General features: G+C 32.7%; 1 protein-coding gene across 4 annotated transcripts; it reads left to right on the top strand.

Moving 5' to 3' along the window:
- The first annotated feature begins 3,372 nt into the window (after window positions 1–3,372).
- LOC139899264 (uncharacterized) lies at window positions 3,373–7,534 on the top strand. 4 transcript variants are annotated; one of them, XM_071882079.1, is made up of 6 exons: window positions 4,424–4,454; window positions 4,591–4,707; window positions 5,013–5,134; window positions 5,274–5,792; window positions 6,275–6,596; window positions 7,195–7,534. In XM_071882079.1, exons 2-6 carry the CDS (start codon window positions 4,648–4,650, stop codon window positions 7,444–7,446), a joined length of 1,275 nt encoding a protein of 424 aa, XP_071738180.1. In that variant the 5' UTR covers window positions 4,424–4,454; window positions 4,591–4,647; the 3' UTR covers window positions 7,447–7,534. The 4 variants fall into 4 exon arrangements, 3 of the variants coding, with proteins under 3 accessions (XP_071738181.1, XP_071738182.1, XP_071738180.1); XM_071882080.1 differs by lacking the exons at window positions 5,013–5,134; window positions 5,274–5,792; window positions 6,275–6,596; window positions 7,195–7,534 and adding exons at window positions 3,373–3,491; window positions 3,625–3,698 and having other exon boundaries at window positions 4,193–5,000; XM_071882081.1 differs by lacking the exons at window positions 5,013–5,134; window positions 5,274–5,792; window positions 6,275–6,596; window positions 7,195–7,534 and adding exons at window positions 3,398–3,491; window positions 3,630–3,698 and having other exon boundaries at window positions 4,193–5,000.
- The last annotated feature ends 12,081 nt before the right edge of the window (window positions 7,535–19,615 follow it).

The raw sequence follows: 19,615 nt of genomic DNA, 5'->3' as shown, positions 1-19,615 counted from the left end.
GGAATCTGCTTCTTTGCCACAGAATACACATTTTTAATCTTGATTAGGCATCCACTTCAACATTCTATCTTGAATATTTAATCTTTTTAAGATAGCCAACCAAAGAATAAAAGCTTGCTTTGGATCATATCCTTTAAACCATACAGCATCATACCACCATACAATTGCTCTATTGGATCTTAAATCCATCTACACTTGGCGAGTAGAAAATTGCACTCTCTTGCCTTCATTGCTAATTCAATGATACTGCCATATGCCCTGGATCAAAACTGAGCCAATATGATGTTTGATTTTATCTCTAAGCTTAAGTAAAAATCTCCACCCCCAGCTGCCATTTTGGCTAGGACCAATATCCCAAAAACTTTGACCCTTTAATTTAAGTAAATTGACCCAATCACTCCATAATAAATCTTCCTTATTGATAATTCTCCATATTTGCTTAACAATAAGCACTTCATTCCACTCCTTAAGAGGATTTAAACCAAGCCCACCCTGATCCTTAGGAACACACATGTCTTTCCATGCAACCTTAGCCTTACCCTTTGAACTTTCAGATTGACTCCAGAGGAAACCCTTCAACAGCTTATCTATTTCATCTACAACTCCACTAGGAAGAACATAAACTGAAGCCCAATAGTTTTGCATAGCTACAAGTACAGATGCAACCAATTGTAGTCTGCCAGCATAAGACAACTTTCTTGTTTTCCATTTAATAACTTTTTTCCTAACCTTGTCAACTAGGCATTCACAATCCTTAATACCTAGCTTCTTGGCCAACAAAGGGACACCCAAATACTTCATAGGCAAGATACCTACTTCAAAAGGAAAAATACTTAAGATATTTCTTTTGGTAATAGCTTTGACACTACCAAAAAATATAGTACTCTTGTTAATATTTGGCAGCAGCCCTGACACTTGTCCAAAAACATCAAGAACTTTTTTTACAACCTTTACAGAACCCATATCACCCTTACAAAGTACAAGAAGGTCATCAGCAAAACATATGTGACTAAGCTTCATACCTTTGCATTTATGGTGGTATTTAAAACCACTATTTGACTGTGTATGCTTCTTCATTAAAAGTGAAAACACTTCCATGACAACATTATCGATAAAAGTCCGATCGAAGCTCTTAAACTTTTCAAATGGTTAAAAGGCATATTCATTGCCATTAAGACGGTTTCAGTTTGGGGTCCGTACGGATTTATTGTTCAGTGTAGTGATGAAGAAAGTTTCAAATGTATGACGATGGGACCTACAATGAACGAGCTTGAGTTCCTTGAAGTTATTCCGATGATTCAAAGAAAGAACACATTTTTTAGAATCACCAAGGTGGGAATAAAAGGTATTCCTTACGATTGTTGCTCGCCCGATCGCACAATTGAAGTAACCAAGAACTTTTGCAGAGTGTTACACATTGATCGTAACTCGTACAATCTTAAACAACCTGACGTATTGCATGCCATGGTCGAAGTTAACGACCCAGGCTCAATTAATAAATACGTAATGGCAAACGTAGCAAACGTTTCAACGTGCAATTTATGGGTTGAGGAATTCATTCATAGTGAATCGAGTGATGTAGTGAATGATGAGATCATCGATGAGTACAATGAGATATTACAGACTATGCTCAATGCTTTAAAAGAACAAAAGGCTAACGACCAATGTTTGTCACCGGTTCTAGATTCGATGCAAACTTCACCAGAATATATGCCGGTTGAAGGTGAAGTTAATGTTACCATTGATGATTCGAACTTTCAAACACCTATTAAGGTAACCAATCCCGATGAACCGATCATTTCTAGAGAAGTTCATTTCTCTTTGGAGAAAGTTACAAAATCCATTTTGGTTCAAAAGGAAAAAGCTGCGGAGGAGATCAAAAGGGCTCTTTTTGTTTCTAAAAACAACGATCAAGTCCTTGAAAAAGATGACAATGTGGATAGGTTACGTTCGGCTAAACACTTCACCTCCCAAGATAAACCATTTACCTTCAATGAAGTCGAATATCCTACCCTTGATCATTTATCAGCGAAGAGTCCTACCATTTCTAAACTTATTCCAAACAGTTCCTCGGTTCCAAAAAATCATGCACTCAATAACAATGCGGATTCATTTGCTTCCAAATTAAAGGATACGAGTAATATTATCGAAAACGATCAATGCTTTAGTAACAATTGTCGGTCATCCTGCGAAAAAATTAGATCACGATGTATTTCGAATGAGTTCAACAATGAACCTTTTGTTCAAGCAAAGAAAGGTGATGGCAAGAGGAATACCAAACCTAAAGATAATAATTGGGTCGAAGAGGTTCCAAACCTCTCTGATATCTTTGATACTTCTAGTGAAATCAACCATGTAGTCGGGCAGGAATCAAATTTCAAAAAAAGCAAAGTTAATGGCCATCAATTCGGGGCTAAGAAACTGACATACAAGGAAGAGTTGCAGAATTTTGACGTAATGATGAAGAATATGGCGAAATACGAGTCTCTGGTCAACGCTTCAAAATCATGAGGCTCGCCTCTTGGAACACCCGTGACTTTAGAAACTAGTCAAGTTGTCGTATGGCGAGTTCGTTGGTCAATCTATTTCAAGTCCTTTTCATAACAATTCAAGAAGCCATGGTTCCCCGAGTTTAAAGATCACAAAGCATCGCCTATTATATTGAGTTTATATAAACATTAGCCCGATGGTTCAATTGTTAACAATTGTCTTTTTTTCATCGAAGAAAATGGCCTAAATTGAGGGCTGGTGCATTTTTTTTCAAACGGCCCAACAACGACCCTATAAGTTAATTCCGATCACAAGCCCACTTAGATGATGTCCTTTACCGGGCTCCAAACTATTATCAAAGAAGCAGATCACGTTAGCCGAGTGCAGATTTTCAAGTTTAAGGTCTTCTTTCGGGCAACTAACTTCAACTTTTGCCACGAGTTTCATTTTTATGTATGTGATCAAAGGTTTTTTTGTTGTGTTTCTAGGCTATTTTGCCTCTTTTCTGTAATCTTGAACTCATGACCGAGCTTAACTCCGTCATTGTATCTTTTGATTGATATTCTTCATTACTTTAATGAAGATATCTAATCCTTTCAATGCTATTTTTCTTTTTTCGCCAAAAAAAAAGGAGCGAATAAGTAAGGTGAGATAGGATCACCTTGCCCTAAACCTCTACCACCTTTGAAAAAACCTTCAACTTCACCATTAATGCAAATTGAGAATGTTGTACTTGTGATGCAAGCCATGATCCATCTAACCATCTTCTCATGGAATCCAAATTTAATCAAAATATCCTTAAGAAACATCCAATTAATTGTATCATAAGCCTTTTTAATATCTATCTTTAAAGCACACCTACTAGTACCTTTGGCTCCGTTATACCCTTTTAACACCTCCTGACAACCAGGATATTGTCATGAATTGGCCTACCTGGTATAAATGCACTTTGATTGCAACTCACAAGCTTATCAAGACCAATCTTAATCTTAATTCTATTGGTAAGGATCTTGCTAATGCATTTATATAATACATTACAACAAGCTATAGCCTAATCTCAGATACTTACTTTGTGAGGGGTATCAATCTTAGGAATTAAAGCAATTAATGTGAGATATTTAATTTTATGTTTAGTTTAGGGCTTGAGAAACATAAACAGAGATAGTCACCGGAGATTTAATATCGCCGATCACACGACTCCGTCACCGGTAAATCTTTACCATATCTATTTATACATTTTTGCATAGCTTATATGAATTATATAAGATGATAATCTCTTATACGGTAACCTTGAACCATTTTGTGCCGTGTATGTATAAATCATTATTTTATATTTCATCGTTTAAATTGCAGTTGAAAATTATGATTTATGCTTTACCTATTACTTAGTGGAGAATATGTGAATTGGTGAGTTTAAAAAAGTAGTTTTAACAGTCTGATTTTGATTATTTTAATCTAATTCGGTCATTTCTTACGCGCATTATTTCTAATAATCAGAATTAGGGTTTATCAAATGCTTGCAACTTTAATCATGGCAGCTGGTTTTGTTACAACTGATTATCTAATTTTGTGTAAATGAAATCATTCAATCAATTTCATAATTGCAATACAAAACACTCTCTATGGTGAAGAATTTGGTGTGATATCGTGTATTTATATACTTAATTTAGAGTATTGTTTGGTGTTTTATAGATTTATATAGATTTAAGAATGGGAGAGAAGAAGAAGAGTGCAACATTGTTGATAAGACTGGTTTCAGCAGCAGGAACTGGCTTTTTCTATGTGAAGAAGAAGAATCCGAGAAAGATACAAACGAAGTTTGAATTCCGAAAGTATGATCCTCGTGTCAATAGTCACGTTCTTTTCACCGAGGCTAAGATGAAATAATTCTTGATATGCTGATAGTTGATAGTTGGTGGTCTTTTTGACCAATTATTCGTTGATGATCTCACTTGTTTTTCTTAGTAAGATTTTGTTGCTACTAGAACACTCATTGTTTTTTATTGTTAAAGATTTTGCTAGCTTGATATATAGTTTGAAGTTTGAACTCTTGTTTTAGTTGTTTAAAGAATTTGAACATGATGTGAAGTGCATGTATAGATACAGGTTGACCTTATCGGAGCTACTTTCAGAAGCCTACATGGATAGCTTTATGAGATGCAATCCCACTACTCGGTTCACCGTAGGTTCGATCTTGACCGCGGTTACAGTGAAAAGGTGAAAGATTAATATTTTATTGTTTGAGGTTATGTTCAGTGATAATGAAATTGAAGAGTAACATAGTGATATTTGGATAAGCGGGTTGATTTGGATTCAATTGTGTCTCTAAAGGAACGATTTTGTTACAGTTTCACCTGTTTATTTCATAAGTTACAGTCATATATTGAAACACTAATGGTTTTGGAAGTTCAAGAAAAGAACAAAAAAATAAGGTCTTGTGGGTCGGTACAACCTTGATCTGTTTTGACTGTTGTCCATATCTCCACTTCTGATTGTTTAATAATGCATTTATGAGTATACAGACGAATAGAGAACCGACAAGTATAACCCGAGTCACTGTCCACATCCAGCCAAAAAAAGATTGTGATTTCAGCTTGAATATGAGTCCAAACTCAGCCTTGCAAAGCCAAAAAAGTGGGACCCTGTAAGTAGATCAGTTTTTAGATACTAGTTGCATTTGATCATGGGAGTAAATTTGGCATTTTTCATTGTTTTCTTGAACCATCTGTATCTGTTATATTTCCTCACTTTATTTTCCTTGTCTTCTTCATAACCATGGCTAGCATGAAAATATCCCCTGTTGATAGTCAAGATTTTCATATGGCAAAAACAGATTTTGACCGAACAAAAGCCGGAGTCAAAGGACTTTTAGATTCCGGTTTACTAAAAATCCCGAAAATTTTCGTCCATCCACCTGAAAATCTACAAAATAACGCCTCTCAAGATTTTATCGATCAAAAAATTGAAGTCCCGGTGATAGATCTTAAAGGTTTTGAAGGTGTAAACCGAGCCAAGACTGTTGCTGCAATACGAGAAGCATCTGAAGTATGGGGAATATTCCAACTGGTTAACCATGGGATTTCGTTTGGTGTTTTAGAAGAGGTGATAGACGGAATACAACGTTTTCACGAGCAAACACGTGAGGTGAAAATGGAATGGTACTCGAGGGAGCACGTACAACCAGTAAGGTTTTACTCTAATGGAGATCTTTATGTATCGAAAGCTGTAAATTGGAGGGACTCCATATCTTGTCATTATGCTGATGGTTTACTTGATCCTAACGCGTTGCCACAAGTTTGCAGGTATTATATCCTTATATGACATCTCAATACACCTACAGCCTGATGTTAGAAGAGGTGGCGAGATGGGTGGGTCGGTTAGGTTGTGAATCTAGTCAAGTTTGATCAGAAAATCACTGGTGGTCCCTGTACTTTTTTCTCATCATGAGTGGTCCCGTGGTTTGCATTTTGAATCACCGATGGCCATCCTTGACGAAAAATGCAAATCACGGGGACCACGGATGATTTAAATTCAAATGACAAGGACCATCTTTGTTGAGAAAAAAGTGTAGGGACCACCGATGATTTTTAATACAAATCACAGTGTCCATTCTTGATACTTCGTCGTTTAATAATCTGAAATAATATGTTAATTATGACTAGAAAAACAATATTATTACAAGGTTAACCTATTGATTTTTGTTTTAAAACAGTTTAGGAGTTTGTGTGCATAAAAAGTAAAATTTGGGTAGACTTTTGACCTGTCTAACGATATGGGTTTGCAGGGTAGCGATAAAGAATTACATGGAAAAGATCATGAAGCTGAAAGATACGTTAGTGGAGCTGATATCGGAGGCTTTAGGACTTGACACTGACTACCTTACAAATATCGATTGCATGAAAACCGCAACGCTTGTGTGCCATTACTATCCCACTTGCCCGCAGCCAGACTTGACTCTAGGAGCAACCAAGCACTCGGACCCATCTTTCCTGACCATTCTCCTTCAAGATAGTATTGGCGGGCTCCAGGTTCTTCAGCACAATCAATGGGTTGATGTGAAACCGGTCAAAGGGGCATTAATTGTAAATATTGGTGATCTTATGCAGGTAATTTAGTTACAGTTTTGACATATTCACATGTGAATGAGCCATTCACCTCCCAGTTTTTACCAACTGGCCAATAGCTAATAGGCGCTGATGTAAAAGTTGGCCGACGCGTTGGTTTGGGGTCTGGCCTTCCTGATTCACCCAAGTCGGTCAATGCTAAAAAGTTGGGTCAAAGTCGGTCTAAGTTGGGTCTGAGTTGATCAAAGTCGGATAAAGAATTTTATATTTTTTAAAATTAGATTTTGTGCCATATATGTATGTTTGATATATTTATGGGTCATATATGTGTGTGTATGCGCGCGCGGTGTGTGTGTGTTATTCATTACTAAGAGTCAACGTTGGTCAACGGCCGACTCGTCCCCCAAGGTCCCGACCGACTCGTTCATGACTCGCGACTTTTACAACTTGCTAATAGGGAAAAAGGATGAATGGGTCGAACATGTTGAAAGTCACCTGAAATGTACTCTTAATGCTAACTACTACTATTATAATGATACATTCTTTGTAATCGTATCTAATGTATTAATTAATTTTGGAGAAATGGATTAGAAGTTTCGTGGTTGTTTTAATTCAAATCCTTTTATATGAATGTATGTAGCTCATCACCAATGACAAGTTCAAAAGTGTAGAACATCGGGTACTTGCTGCACCAGTTGGGCCGAGAATATCAGCTGCATGTTTCTTCTATCCAAGTACCGCCAATAGTTCTACACCGTATGGACCGATAAAGGAGCTGCTATCAGAAGTTGCTGCACCAAAATATCGGCAAACCGACCTTAAAGAATATATGGCTCACTATAGATCAAAAGGACTAGATGGTATCTCATCACTTTCTTTCTTTAAGGTGTAGCAATAACAGTTTGTTAAGCAACTGTCTGGAGTGCAATGTTATTCTAAATAAAACTGGAATATTTAGCAAGTAAATTATTGCATCATGAGTCCCTAATTCTAATTGATTCAAACTTAGTCAAATAAAGTCAAAACAAGATAAACATTGATTTAAAGTGAAACTTCACAGCTGGATTATTTAGTGGTACTCTAAGATGCTTAATGAACTTCACAGCCAAAGGGTATGTTTGGCAAAACTAGCTGCAAGGTGGTAGCTGGTAGCTGGTAGCTGGAAACTGGTAGCTGGAAACTGTTAGCTGGAAGCTGATAGTTGAAAGCTGGAGTTTCTTAGAGATATTTAGGTGTTTGGCGAATTAGCTGGAGCTGTATAAAAAGCGGTAAAATGACAAAAATGGACACGGGAAAAAACACTTTATGCTAAATATCGTCATTTGAATTTAATAAAACATTGTCATTAACAAACACTTGAACTCGATAGTTAAAAGTTGTGAGCACATGTTAGTCTCTAATAATAACAAGTTAGAAAATATATAAATTTAACAAACAAATTCAAATGGACGCACATGTACTAAAATTATAATTATATTTAATTAATATAATAATATTTAATATTAATATTATACATATAGTAATATATAATAATTAATATATTAATATGACATGTAAAAAAGGAGTCTGTTGGATATCCTAAGATATCCCTTAATCAGTTACGTAGTATTATATTGGATTGGATAAAACATTAAAATGTGGGACGTACAAAATATGTTAATATTAATATATGGATATTACAGTAATATCAACAACAAAAAGCTCTAGTGAATCTTAAACGCTACATTCTTTAGCGTTTCAAAAATTAGCTTTTTCATCCTCTGAAAAGCTATAAGCTTATGTAGCCAAACAAAGCTATTTTTTTTAGTTGGAGCTTTTTCTTAAAAATTAAAAGTTAGAAGCTCCTAAAAGCTCCTTGTCAAACATGCCCAAAGTATGCAACCAACAATGATTTCAAGTCAAAACAAGAAAAACATGCAAGCGAGCGTACAATTGGCAAAATCAACATTACATAGATCTTAAACAATTCGATGGAAGCTAAACATCAAAGCTTGATTAGATACCCTAACTGTTAAAAACCTCATACAAGTTTCATATTTGATAAATCCACTTGTATTATGCATTGATAACTTATACTGTACAAGCCGATAATGCACAATAAAAGTGGATTTACCAAAAAAGCAAGTGGATTTATCATCTCCCGTAAGTTATATCTCTAGCCTTTAGGATCACCAACCTTGTGGCCATCTTCCTTTCGGGTCTAACTTGGGCAACCATCGTTTTCTATCCGCTTTAGTACCCAGGGTTTCCTTACCCTTTGACTTTTTATCAGGCCATATGAGCTTTAACAAAATTCCCTTCTGGAATCGTTTTGGTGGTTGACTTTGACTTTCGGGCGCGTTGATGAACATATCGTCATGAACATGAAAGATTTCATCTTGTGTTCGGATACTATTAAACCTGATGTACCTTTGTTCTAATGACTCCTTTGGTATATCCCTAGCTAACATAGGAGACGCACCGCCCCAATTATTCGTGCCTAAAGACGGGTGTTGGGGTGTCCTAAAATCCAACATTTCTCTTTTCCTCATCTTCAAATATGCGTTGGATCTACAGTTGCTTACTACGGAGTATGATTTATAGGCTTTTGTGTTGATATAGTAAAAAGGAAAGACTTAATAGCTAATATAACTACAAGATTCCTATTTCAAGAATTACAGTTGTTGGACAGATAACAAACAAGAAATGGGCGGCGACTTTAATGTTTAAACAATGAATAATGTCGTTTATTCGGTTTCGACGAATGAAATATCATAAGAGTGTAATTTAATGATTGCATTACATATATCAGAATCAACCAGCATAAAGCCAAATGGTACTCCCTAATGGATTCTATGTCAATTATTATTCTATGAACAACAAAATAACAACAAAACTCAATACCACTAACCATATGAGTGGTGTATGAGGGAGGTGAGATGTAGACAATCTTTCCTCTATCCGAGAATAAAAACAAGTCATTTCTCCACTCATAGTGAAAACACTCTCAAAAGTAGATGAAAGTGATCTCTCTCTCTCTCTCTCTATATTCGATGATAAAGAGATTGCTTCCGACTCAACCTCCGGTCAATAAGTAGAACTTTTTTTAAAAAAAATAGTAAAATAAAATTGAGATGCTATGAAAATGGTAAAATCAAATTTACATGTGTTTTAAATCTTGCCTAGAATTCAGTTCAGGCTCTAAATGGCAGTTAAGACGTCAATAAATCAACGCTTGCTGTTGACTCAAAAATAGTGCCAATCGTCTTAGCCCGAATTATTATTCTGTTAAATGGTACCAAAACAGAACACCATCGTTGGATGCTATTGAAGTTGAAGATTAGTGTAACATTATATATTACATTATTATTGTAAATTATATAAAAAACTATATAATATAAATATAAATATAATATAAATATAGATATAAATATAGATATAAATATAAATATAAATATAAATATAAATATATAATAGGGTAGTTATATACTAACATTGGTTTTGATATATCCACCAATATGTGGCTACTTTCGAGTAATACCCCTAAATCAATTCTAATATTAATAATTGTGTAACACATTTTTAAGAGTAGTTTAATAAATATAGTAGGTCTATCAAAACTATTGTTGAAAATATCAACTCCGTATATAATATATAGTAATAATAATATAATTAAACTAAAACCTGTGAAAAAAGCTCCGTAATTGCCACTTTAGGCGGTGTGAATAATATCTATAGTTTCTATTAAAATTTCATAATGATGATGTCATTATTAAGTTAATTTCTTTGTTAAGAAAAAATCAAAAAGAAAAAGAAAAAAATTTAAGCCCTTAAAGTGATGTCATTAATCTAATTAATGACTAATTAAATTAAATCTACTTATTTATTTATTTCGTGTTTTTCGAGAAAAAACTCACTCTCATTAATTATTATTATATTATTATTTAAATTCAAATATGAGTTCTCTTTACGAGATTAATTACGTTATATATGTATGCGAAATACACGTCTCAATAAAAGGTTTTATGTAGGCTTTTATGACAAGAAAAATAGTAATTGTGATGAAAATTGAAAGATGATGGTGAGAGAATTTATATATAGTTCATTTATTTCAACCAAGTTAAGTACATCAATGTGTCTGTAAAAATAACGAGAAGTTTTTTAGTCGGAATCCGCCGGGTCATTAAACTAAATGACTTTAGCGTTTAAATTCATTTAATACCTAAAATATATCATTAAACTGTTTCGTTTAAACAAACCCGTAGTTCCAAGGGTCATTTCACTAGTTCATGATTAAATTCTTTTAAATTTTCGATTGACATCATGCTTGTGTTTCATTTTTCATGTTTTTCTCAACGCAAGCATGAGGTATATATTTATTAATTTATTTATCTTTTTAATATTTTTTCACTAGAAACTATGGGTGTTCATAAAACTGTCAAACCGTGAAAACCGGCGAACCGTATCGATTTTCTGGTTTGGTCCGGTTTTAGATATTGGCGGTTCGGTTCTTGGTTTGAAAATCACCAAACCGTGAAACCCGGTCCGGTTTATGGTTTTAATAGACCCTCAACCGGTTAAACCGGACTAGACCGGATTATATCATTAATTTATATTTTATGTAAATATATAAGAAAAATCTTTAATTATATGTTCATAACTGTTACTACCTCTGTTCCACTACAAGTGTCCACTTACTTTTTGCACACAGTTTTAGGAAATCTCACTAACTCCATTCTCAACCAATCATCTTCTCTCCAGAATAACCTCTTCTCACTGGTTGAAACACAAAGTGGACACTTGAAATGAGACATCCCAAAATGGAAATGTGAACACTTGTGGTGGGACGGAGGGAGTAATATATTAATAATGTCAACGTATAGATAGTGCTAGATCACTAATTCATGGAATTTGAGTAATAACATGAAGGTGTTTAAAACCCCATATTTCTCTTGACCTGTGACGACCCGGGAATTTCCGACTAAATTTAAACTTAATCTTTATATGATTTCGATACGATAAGCAAAGTCTGTAATGTTGAATCTCAAAAATTTTGAAACTATGTTCATACATTTATTTAACCTCGACCAAACTCCGACGATTCACGAACCATTATATGAACGAATATGATTATATATGTATATGTGTATATATTATAACTTGAAAACGTTAACAAAGTATTAGATGTATAATACTTTACATGAACGTATTTGTTTCAAAATATATTTAATATAATTATCGGCGGAATTAAAAAGATAATATCAAATGATTGATTTATCAGATACATTGTATGATTATAAGTCTCTGTTGAGAGGTCCACTATGATTTAAGAAATCTGTTCTTTTTAACGATATTCGAAAATTGGTAAAGTGATTACAAATAAGAACAAATGTGTCAATTAACGAAAGTTAGACAAAAGCTAGTGGAAAATTGAATTTCATAATATTTGATTTATCTATTTTCAAACGTGCTGAAACGCTTTTTGACCCAATAGAATTTGAGTATGAAAGTGTTTTGTTTAAATAACATAATTTGAATATATAAATAGGATACCAATTATTAGAATTAAATATATAAATAACTCGCAACGCGTATATGAATATTGAAAATATATATGATTTTAAAATAAACGGTGATCCGGAAATGAGTTCTATAAATTTTAGGCTTACTAAAAATGTATTTAGGAACTATTTGTTGAATTTTAAAACTTTTTACATTTTTCTTGGGGTTAGGAGTGAATAATTAATGCAATTTTTATTTAATAGTTAATGCTCGAATCTTATACCATAATGACCAAAATAAATAAATATAGTTAATTTAAAAATATGGGATTTTTCTGAAAACTTTTTATTCGCCACTGAGTGAACAACGGGGCACGATATAATAGTCCGTGTAAACTGTCGGTAGAAGACTCCAATTAAATCCGATGGCTTAACTGTTTCTTGTGTACGTTTAGGAATCAAATATTATTATTATATTATTATATATATTTCTATTTTTCTCGTGAATTGAATGAGAACTTTGAGTGAACTATTATGTTCCTTTTTGACTAACTATATGAAAATGGTATTGATATTATATATGTATTGATAGATAGAGATTCAAGTTGCAGTGATATTAACAAACCCACTTCTCAATATATTCTTGTACCTTGTTTTATAATTGACAAACCTCATCACCCAAACACCAATTCCATCGCCAACCACCTCACCGGAGAACCACCATCGTTTTTTTATTTTTCTTTTCTTCTTCGATTAACCATCACCTCCAACTTACGGCTCATCATCCCCGAAAATTGATCACCAACATGGACGCCATCTTCCACTAACCACAAACCACTATTTTCAAGCATCATCATCAACCCACAATCATCACCCCTCAAACACCCACGAATATTTTCTTGTTACTGTTTTTATCCGAAAACCAACCAACAACCCACTTGAGTTTATTGCTACTGTGCGCTTCTGTTTATGGACCAAAGAACAACCGTTGATCACCAAACAACCATCACCAAGCGTCAACTTACTCATGCTATCAAGCCCTACACGCTACTGCATATTCCTTTCGTTTCTGTTTGAAGATCATCGAGAACAACAACATCACCATCGCTATACTGCTGCTATACGCGTATGCAACCATCACCTGCAACCTTAGTTTTATTGCTGTGCTGTTATTGTTATTGCAGCATGTTTCCATCATAATCAAACGCTGAAAAATAACAGCTTCTTCTTCCGTTTTCATTCTATTCCTGCTTCGTTTATCCTCGCTGCTATTATTCCTGTGATTAAGTGTTGATGGTGGTCGAGAGATGATTATGATGAATCACGATGATGATGACATATATTAAAAACAATGACAGAATGATAGATGATGATTATAATTTGATGATTATGATTTTATGTTGTTGATGTTTAGGAAGAACGAAAGATAATGATACGATAATTGATGAAGATGATATGGATTATAAAGGCGATGATGATCATGATATTAAGTGGTTGATGATGTAATGATCATGAAATCGAAACCCTGATGTTTTGTTTATGATCGATTAGTGGGTACGTAAATATATCTGGGCATAAAAACCTTAATACATCTTGGGCCAAATAAACTACAATTTCATTGGGCTTATGAATCGTTATTGGGCTGCAGAATCTAATAGGTCGAAATAATTAGGTTGGGCCGAGGTTAGACATGGACCAGAAAGATGAATATATCGGGTTTATTATAAATAGGTTTGAATTATAACAAATAAATAGAAGCATATTAGTGGTTAAGGATGTTTGCGGGTGAGCGAGAGGTCATGGGTTCGAGTCTGGGCAGTGGCATTTTGTTTCTAGGAGCATGTTTCTTCAAAGGTTGTATTCTAAAATTTGTATTTTTATTATTATTATCATTAATTTTATTATTATTATTATTATTATTATCATTATTATTATTATTATTATTATTATTATTATTATTATTATTATTATTATTATTATTATTATTATTATTATTATTATTATAACCAATATTGTTATGATTATTATCATTATTATTATAAACATTATTATTTCTAAAACTATCATTATTAGCATTATTATGAAATGTATCATTTTAGTAAAAATATTATTTTTATTAAAAATTATTATTATCAATATTATTAAAAATAATGTTTTTAGTTAAATTATCATTTTTATTACTATTAGGATTATTATTATTATCAGTATTATTTTTAGAGACATTATTATTATTTTTAACACTATTATTATTATTATTATTACTATGATTAATATTTTTATCAGTATTATTATTATTAATATAATTGAATACAACCTTTGTTACTATTATTGATATAAAAATATACTTATAGTAATATTATATATAAGTATGTACTAATCATATTAATATTTTATTTACAAATTAGGTATTATTAATGTGTGTGTGTATATATATATATATATATATATATATATATATATATATATATATATATATATATATATATACATATACACACACACACACACACATATATATATATATATATATATATATATATATATTGATATAACTATATAAATATTAATCATTTTAAGTATATATACAAATTAAATATATATATATATATATATATAATACATAATTTAAGATATAATATATAAATCTGTTCGATTACGACTATATGTGTTAATATATATATATAAATGATATAGGTTCGTGAATCTGAGGCCAACCCTGCACTTGTTCATGACGTCATATGTATTTTTACTACGAAATACAGTATAGTGAGTTTCATTTGCTCCCTTTTTAAATGCTTTTGCAATATATATTTTTAGGACTGAGAATACATGCGCTGCTTTATAAATGTTTGACGAAATAGACACAAGTACTTAAAACTACATTCTATGGCTGGATTATTAAACCGAATATGCCCCTTTTTAGTCTGGTAATCTAAGAATTAGGGAAAAGACACCCTAATTGACGCGAATCCTAAAGATAGATCTATTGGGCCCAACAAGCCCCATCCAAAGTACCGGATGCTTTAGTACTTCGAATTTATCATGTCCGAAGGGAGTCCCTGAATGATGTGGATATTCTATATGCATCTTGTTAAGGTCGGTTATCAGGTGTTCACCATATGAATGATATTTTTGCCTCTATGCATGGGACGTATATTTATGAGAAATGAAAATGAAAATCTTGTGATCTATTAAAATGATGGAAATGAATGTTTATGATAAACTAATGAACTCGCCAACCTTTTGGTTGACACTTGAAAGAATGTTTATTCTCAGGTATGAAAGAAATCTTCCGCTGTGCATTTGCTCATTTTAGAGATATTACTTGGAGTCATTCATGACATATTTCAAAAGACGTTGCATTCGAGTCGTCGAATTCATCAAGATTATAACTAAGTCAATTATAGTTGGATATATTATGAAATGGTATGTGTAGTGACCCGAACTTTTCCATGTTTATATATATTAATTGAGATTGATATTTACATGATTAAATGTTTCCAACATGTTAAGCAATCAAACTTGTTAAGACTTGATTAATTGAAATATGTTTCATATAGACAATTGACCACCCAAGTTGACCGGTGATTCACGAACGTTAAAACTTGTAAAAACTATATGATGACATATATATGGATATATATATATAGTTAACATGATACTATGATAAGTAAACATATCATTAAGTATATTAACAATGAACTACATATGTAAAAACAAGACTACTAACTTAATGATTTTTAAACGAGACATATATGTAACGATTATCGTTGTAAATACATTTAATGTATATATATCATATTAAGAGATATTCATACATGATAATATCATGATAATATAATAATTTAAAATCTCATTTGATATTATAAACATTGGGTTAACAACATTTAACAAGATCGCTAACCTAAAGGTTTCAAAACAACACTTACATGTAACGACTAACGATGACTTAACGACTCAGTTAAAATGTATATACATGTAGTGTTTTAATATGTATTTATACACTTTTGAAAGACTTCAATACACTTATCAAAATACTTCTACTTAACAAAAATGCTTACAATTACATCCTCGTTCAGTTTCATCAACAATTCTACTCGTATGCACCCGTATTCGTACTCGTACAATACACAGCTTTTAGATGTATGTACTATTGGTATATACACTCCAATGATCAGCTCTTAGCAGCCCATGTGAGTCACCTAACACATGTGGGAACCATCATTTGGCAACTAGCATGAAATATCTCATAAAATTACAAAAATATGAGTAATCATTCATGACTTATTTACATGAAAACAAAATTACATATCCTTTATATCTAATCCATACACCAACGACCAAAAACACCTACAAACACTTTCATTCTTCAATTTTCTTCATCTAATTGATCTCTCTCAAGTTCTATCTTCAAGTTCTAAGTGTTCTTCATATATTCTACAAGTTCTAGTTACATAAAATCAAGAATACTTTCAAGTTTGCTAGCTCACTTCCAATCTTGTAAGGTGATCATCCAACCTCAAGAAATCTTTATTTCTTACAGTAGGTTATCATTCTAATACAAGGTAATAATCATATTCAAACTTTGGTTCAATTTCTATAACTATAACAATCTTATTTCAAGTGATGATCTTACTTGAACTTGTTTTCGTGTCATGATTCTGCTTCAAGAACTTCGAGCCATCCAAGGATCCGTTGAAGCTAGATCCATTTTTCTCTTTTCCAGTAGGTTTATCCAAGGAACTTAAGGTAGTAATGATGTTCATAACATCATTCGATTCATACATATAAAGCTATCTTATTCGAAGGTTTAAACTTGTAATCACTAGAACATAGTTTAGTTAATTCTAAACTTGTTCGCAAACAAAAGTTAATCCTTCTAACTTGACTTTTAAAATCAACTAAACACATGTTCTATATCTATATGATATGCTAACTTAATGATTTAAAACCTGGAAACACGAAAAACACCGTAAAACCGGATTTACGTCGTCGTAGTAACACCGCGGGCTGTTTTGGGTTAGTTAATTAAAAACTATGATAAACTTTGATTTAAAAGTTGTTATTCTGAGAAAATGATTTTTATTATGAACATGAAACTATATCCAAAAATTCTGGTTAAACTCAAAGTGGAAGTATGTTTTCTAAAATGGTCATCTAGACGTGGTTCTTTCGACTGAAATGACTACCTTTACAAAAACGACTTGTAACTTATTTTTCCGACTATAAACCAATTCTTTTTCTTTTAGATTCATAAAATAGAGTTCAATATGAAACCATAGCAATTTGATTCACTCAAAACGGATTTAAAATGAAGAAGTTATGGGTAAAACAAGATTGGATAATTTTTCTCATTTTAGCTACGTGAAAATTGGTAATAAATCTATTCCAACCATAACTTAATCAACTTGTATTGTATATTATGTAATCTTGAGATACCATAGACACGTATACAATGTTTTGACCTATCATGTCGACACATCTATATATATTTCGGAACAACCATAGACACTCTATATGTGAATGTTGGAGTTAGCTATACAGGGTTGAGGTTGATTCCAAAATATATATAGTTTGAGTTGTGATCAATACTGAGATACGTATACACTGGGTCGTGGATTGATTCAAGATAATATTTATTGATTTATTTCTGTACATCTAACTGTGGACAACTAGTTGTAGGTTACTAACGAGGACAGATGACTTAATAAACTTAAAACATCAAAATATATTAAAAGTGTTGTAAATATATTTTGAACATACTTTGATATATATGTATATATTGTTATAGGTTCGTGAATCAACCAGTGGCCAAGTCTTACTTCTCGATGAAGTAAAAATCTGTGAAAGTGAGTTATAGTCCCACTTTTAAAATATAATATTTTGGGATGAGAATACATGCAGGTTTTATAAATGATTTACAAAATAGACACAAGTACGTGAAACTACATTCTATAGTTGAATTATTGAAATCGAATATGCCCCTTTTTATTAAGTCTGGTAATCTAAGAATTAGGGAACAGACACCCTAATTGACGCGAATCCTAAAGATAGATCTATTGGGCCTAACAAACCCCATCCAAAGTACCGGATGCTTTAGTACTTCGAAATTTATATCATATCCGAAGGGTGTCCCGGAATGATGGGGATATTCTTATATATGCATCTTGTTAATGTCGGTTACCAGGTGTTCACCATATGAATGATTTTTATCTCTATGTATGGGATGTGTATTGAAATATGAAATCTTGTAGTCTATTGTTACGATTTGATATATATAGGTTAAACCTATAACTCACCAACATTTTTGTTGACGTTTAAAGCATGTTTATTCTCAGGTGAATATTAAGAGCTTCTGCTGTTGCATACTAAAATAAGGACAAGATTTAGAGTCCATGTTTGTATGATATTGTGTAAAAACTGCATTCAAGAAACTGATTTCGATGTAACATATTTGTATTGTAAACCATTATGTAATGGTCGTGTGTAAACAGGATATTTTAGATTATCATTATTTGATAATCTACGTAAAGCTTTTTAAATCTTTATTTATGAAATAAAGGTTATGGTTTGTTTTAAAAATGAATGCAGTCTTTGAAAAACGTCTCATATAGAGGTCAAAACCTCGCAACGAAATCAATTAATATGGAACGTTTTAAATCAATAAGAACGGGACATTTCAGTTGGTATCCGAGCGTTGGTCTTAGAGAACCAGAATTTTGCATTAGTGTGTCTTATCGAGTTTGTTAGGATGCATTAGTGAGTCTGGACTTCGACCGTGTTTAGTTGAAAAATGATTGCTTAACAAATTTTGTTGGAAACTATATATTTTTAACATGTGAATATTATGTGATATATTAATCTCTTAACGCGTTTGATATTATGTGATAGATGTCTACCTCTAGAACAAGTCCCATTGACTCACCTAATAATAATGAAGAGTCAAATGTAAATTAGAATGATTCGTGGACTGATTCACAAGTTCCCGAAGAGGAACCGGAAGAAGAGTCGGAACCGGAAGAAGAATCGGAACCGGAAGAAGAATCGGAACCGGATGAAGAAATAGAACCGGTGGGGGAAATAATAAAATGGTTAAGTAAAAGAAAATCCTCAACCAATCGACCAAGGTTAATTATGGTCAATGGTGTTTCCGCCAAGGAAGCAAAATATTGGGAGGATTACCAATTCTCCGATGAATCGGATTCCGACGAGAATTCCGATGATGTTATAGAAATTACCCCAACTGAATTTAAAAAGGCAAAAGAAAATAATAAGGGAAAGGGCATAAAAATAGAGAAATCTAATTCCAACCCCGATGAACTTTATATGTATGGTCAACCCCCGAAGTCCTTAAGTTGTAACAATGACCCGGGAACCTCTAAACCACCAGGTTTTTCTAAACCGTTGTGGAAAACGACAGTTAGTATTAGGGGAACATCATATATCCCTAGAAACTTGGCAAAACGAACCAAAACCGAAGAAGAAGAAACGAGCGAGTCGGAATAAGATAGTTGTATTCGTGTGGTGTAATATATGTAATATAGTGTGCTTATGCTTTATGATATATGTAAAAATTGCTTG

This window comes from Rutidosis leptorrhynchoides, chromosome 3, assembly GCF_046630445.1.
Source record: "Rutidosis leptorrhynchoides isolate AG116_Rl617_1_P2 chromosome 3, CSIRO_AGI_Rlap_v1, whole genome shotgun sequence".
Classification (NCBI taxonomy): Eukaryota; Viridiplantae; Streptophyta; class Magnoliopsida; order Asterales; family Asteraceae; genus Rutidosis; species Rutidosis leptorrhynchoides.
Note: the sequence above shows the minus strand (reverse complement) of the source record. Positions and strands in the feature narration are given on the sequence as shown.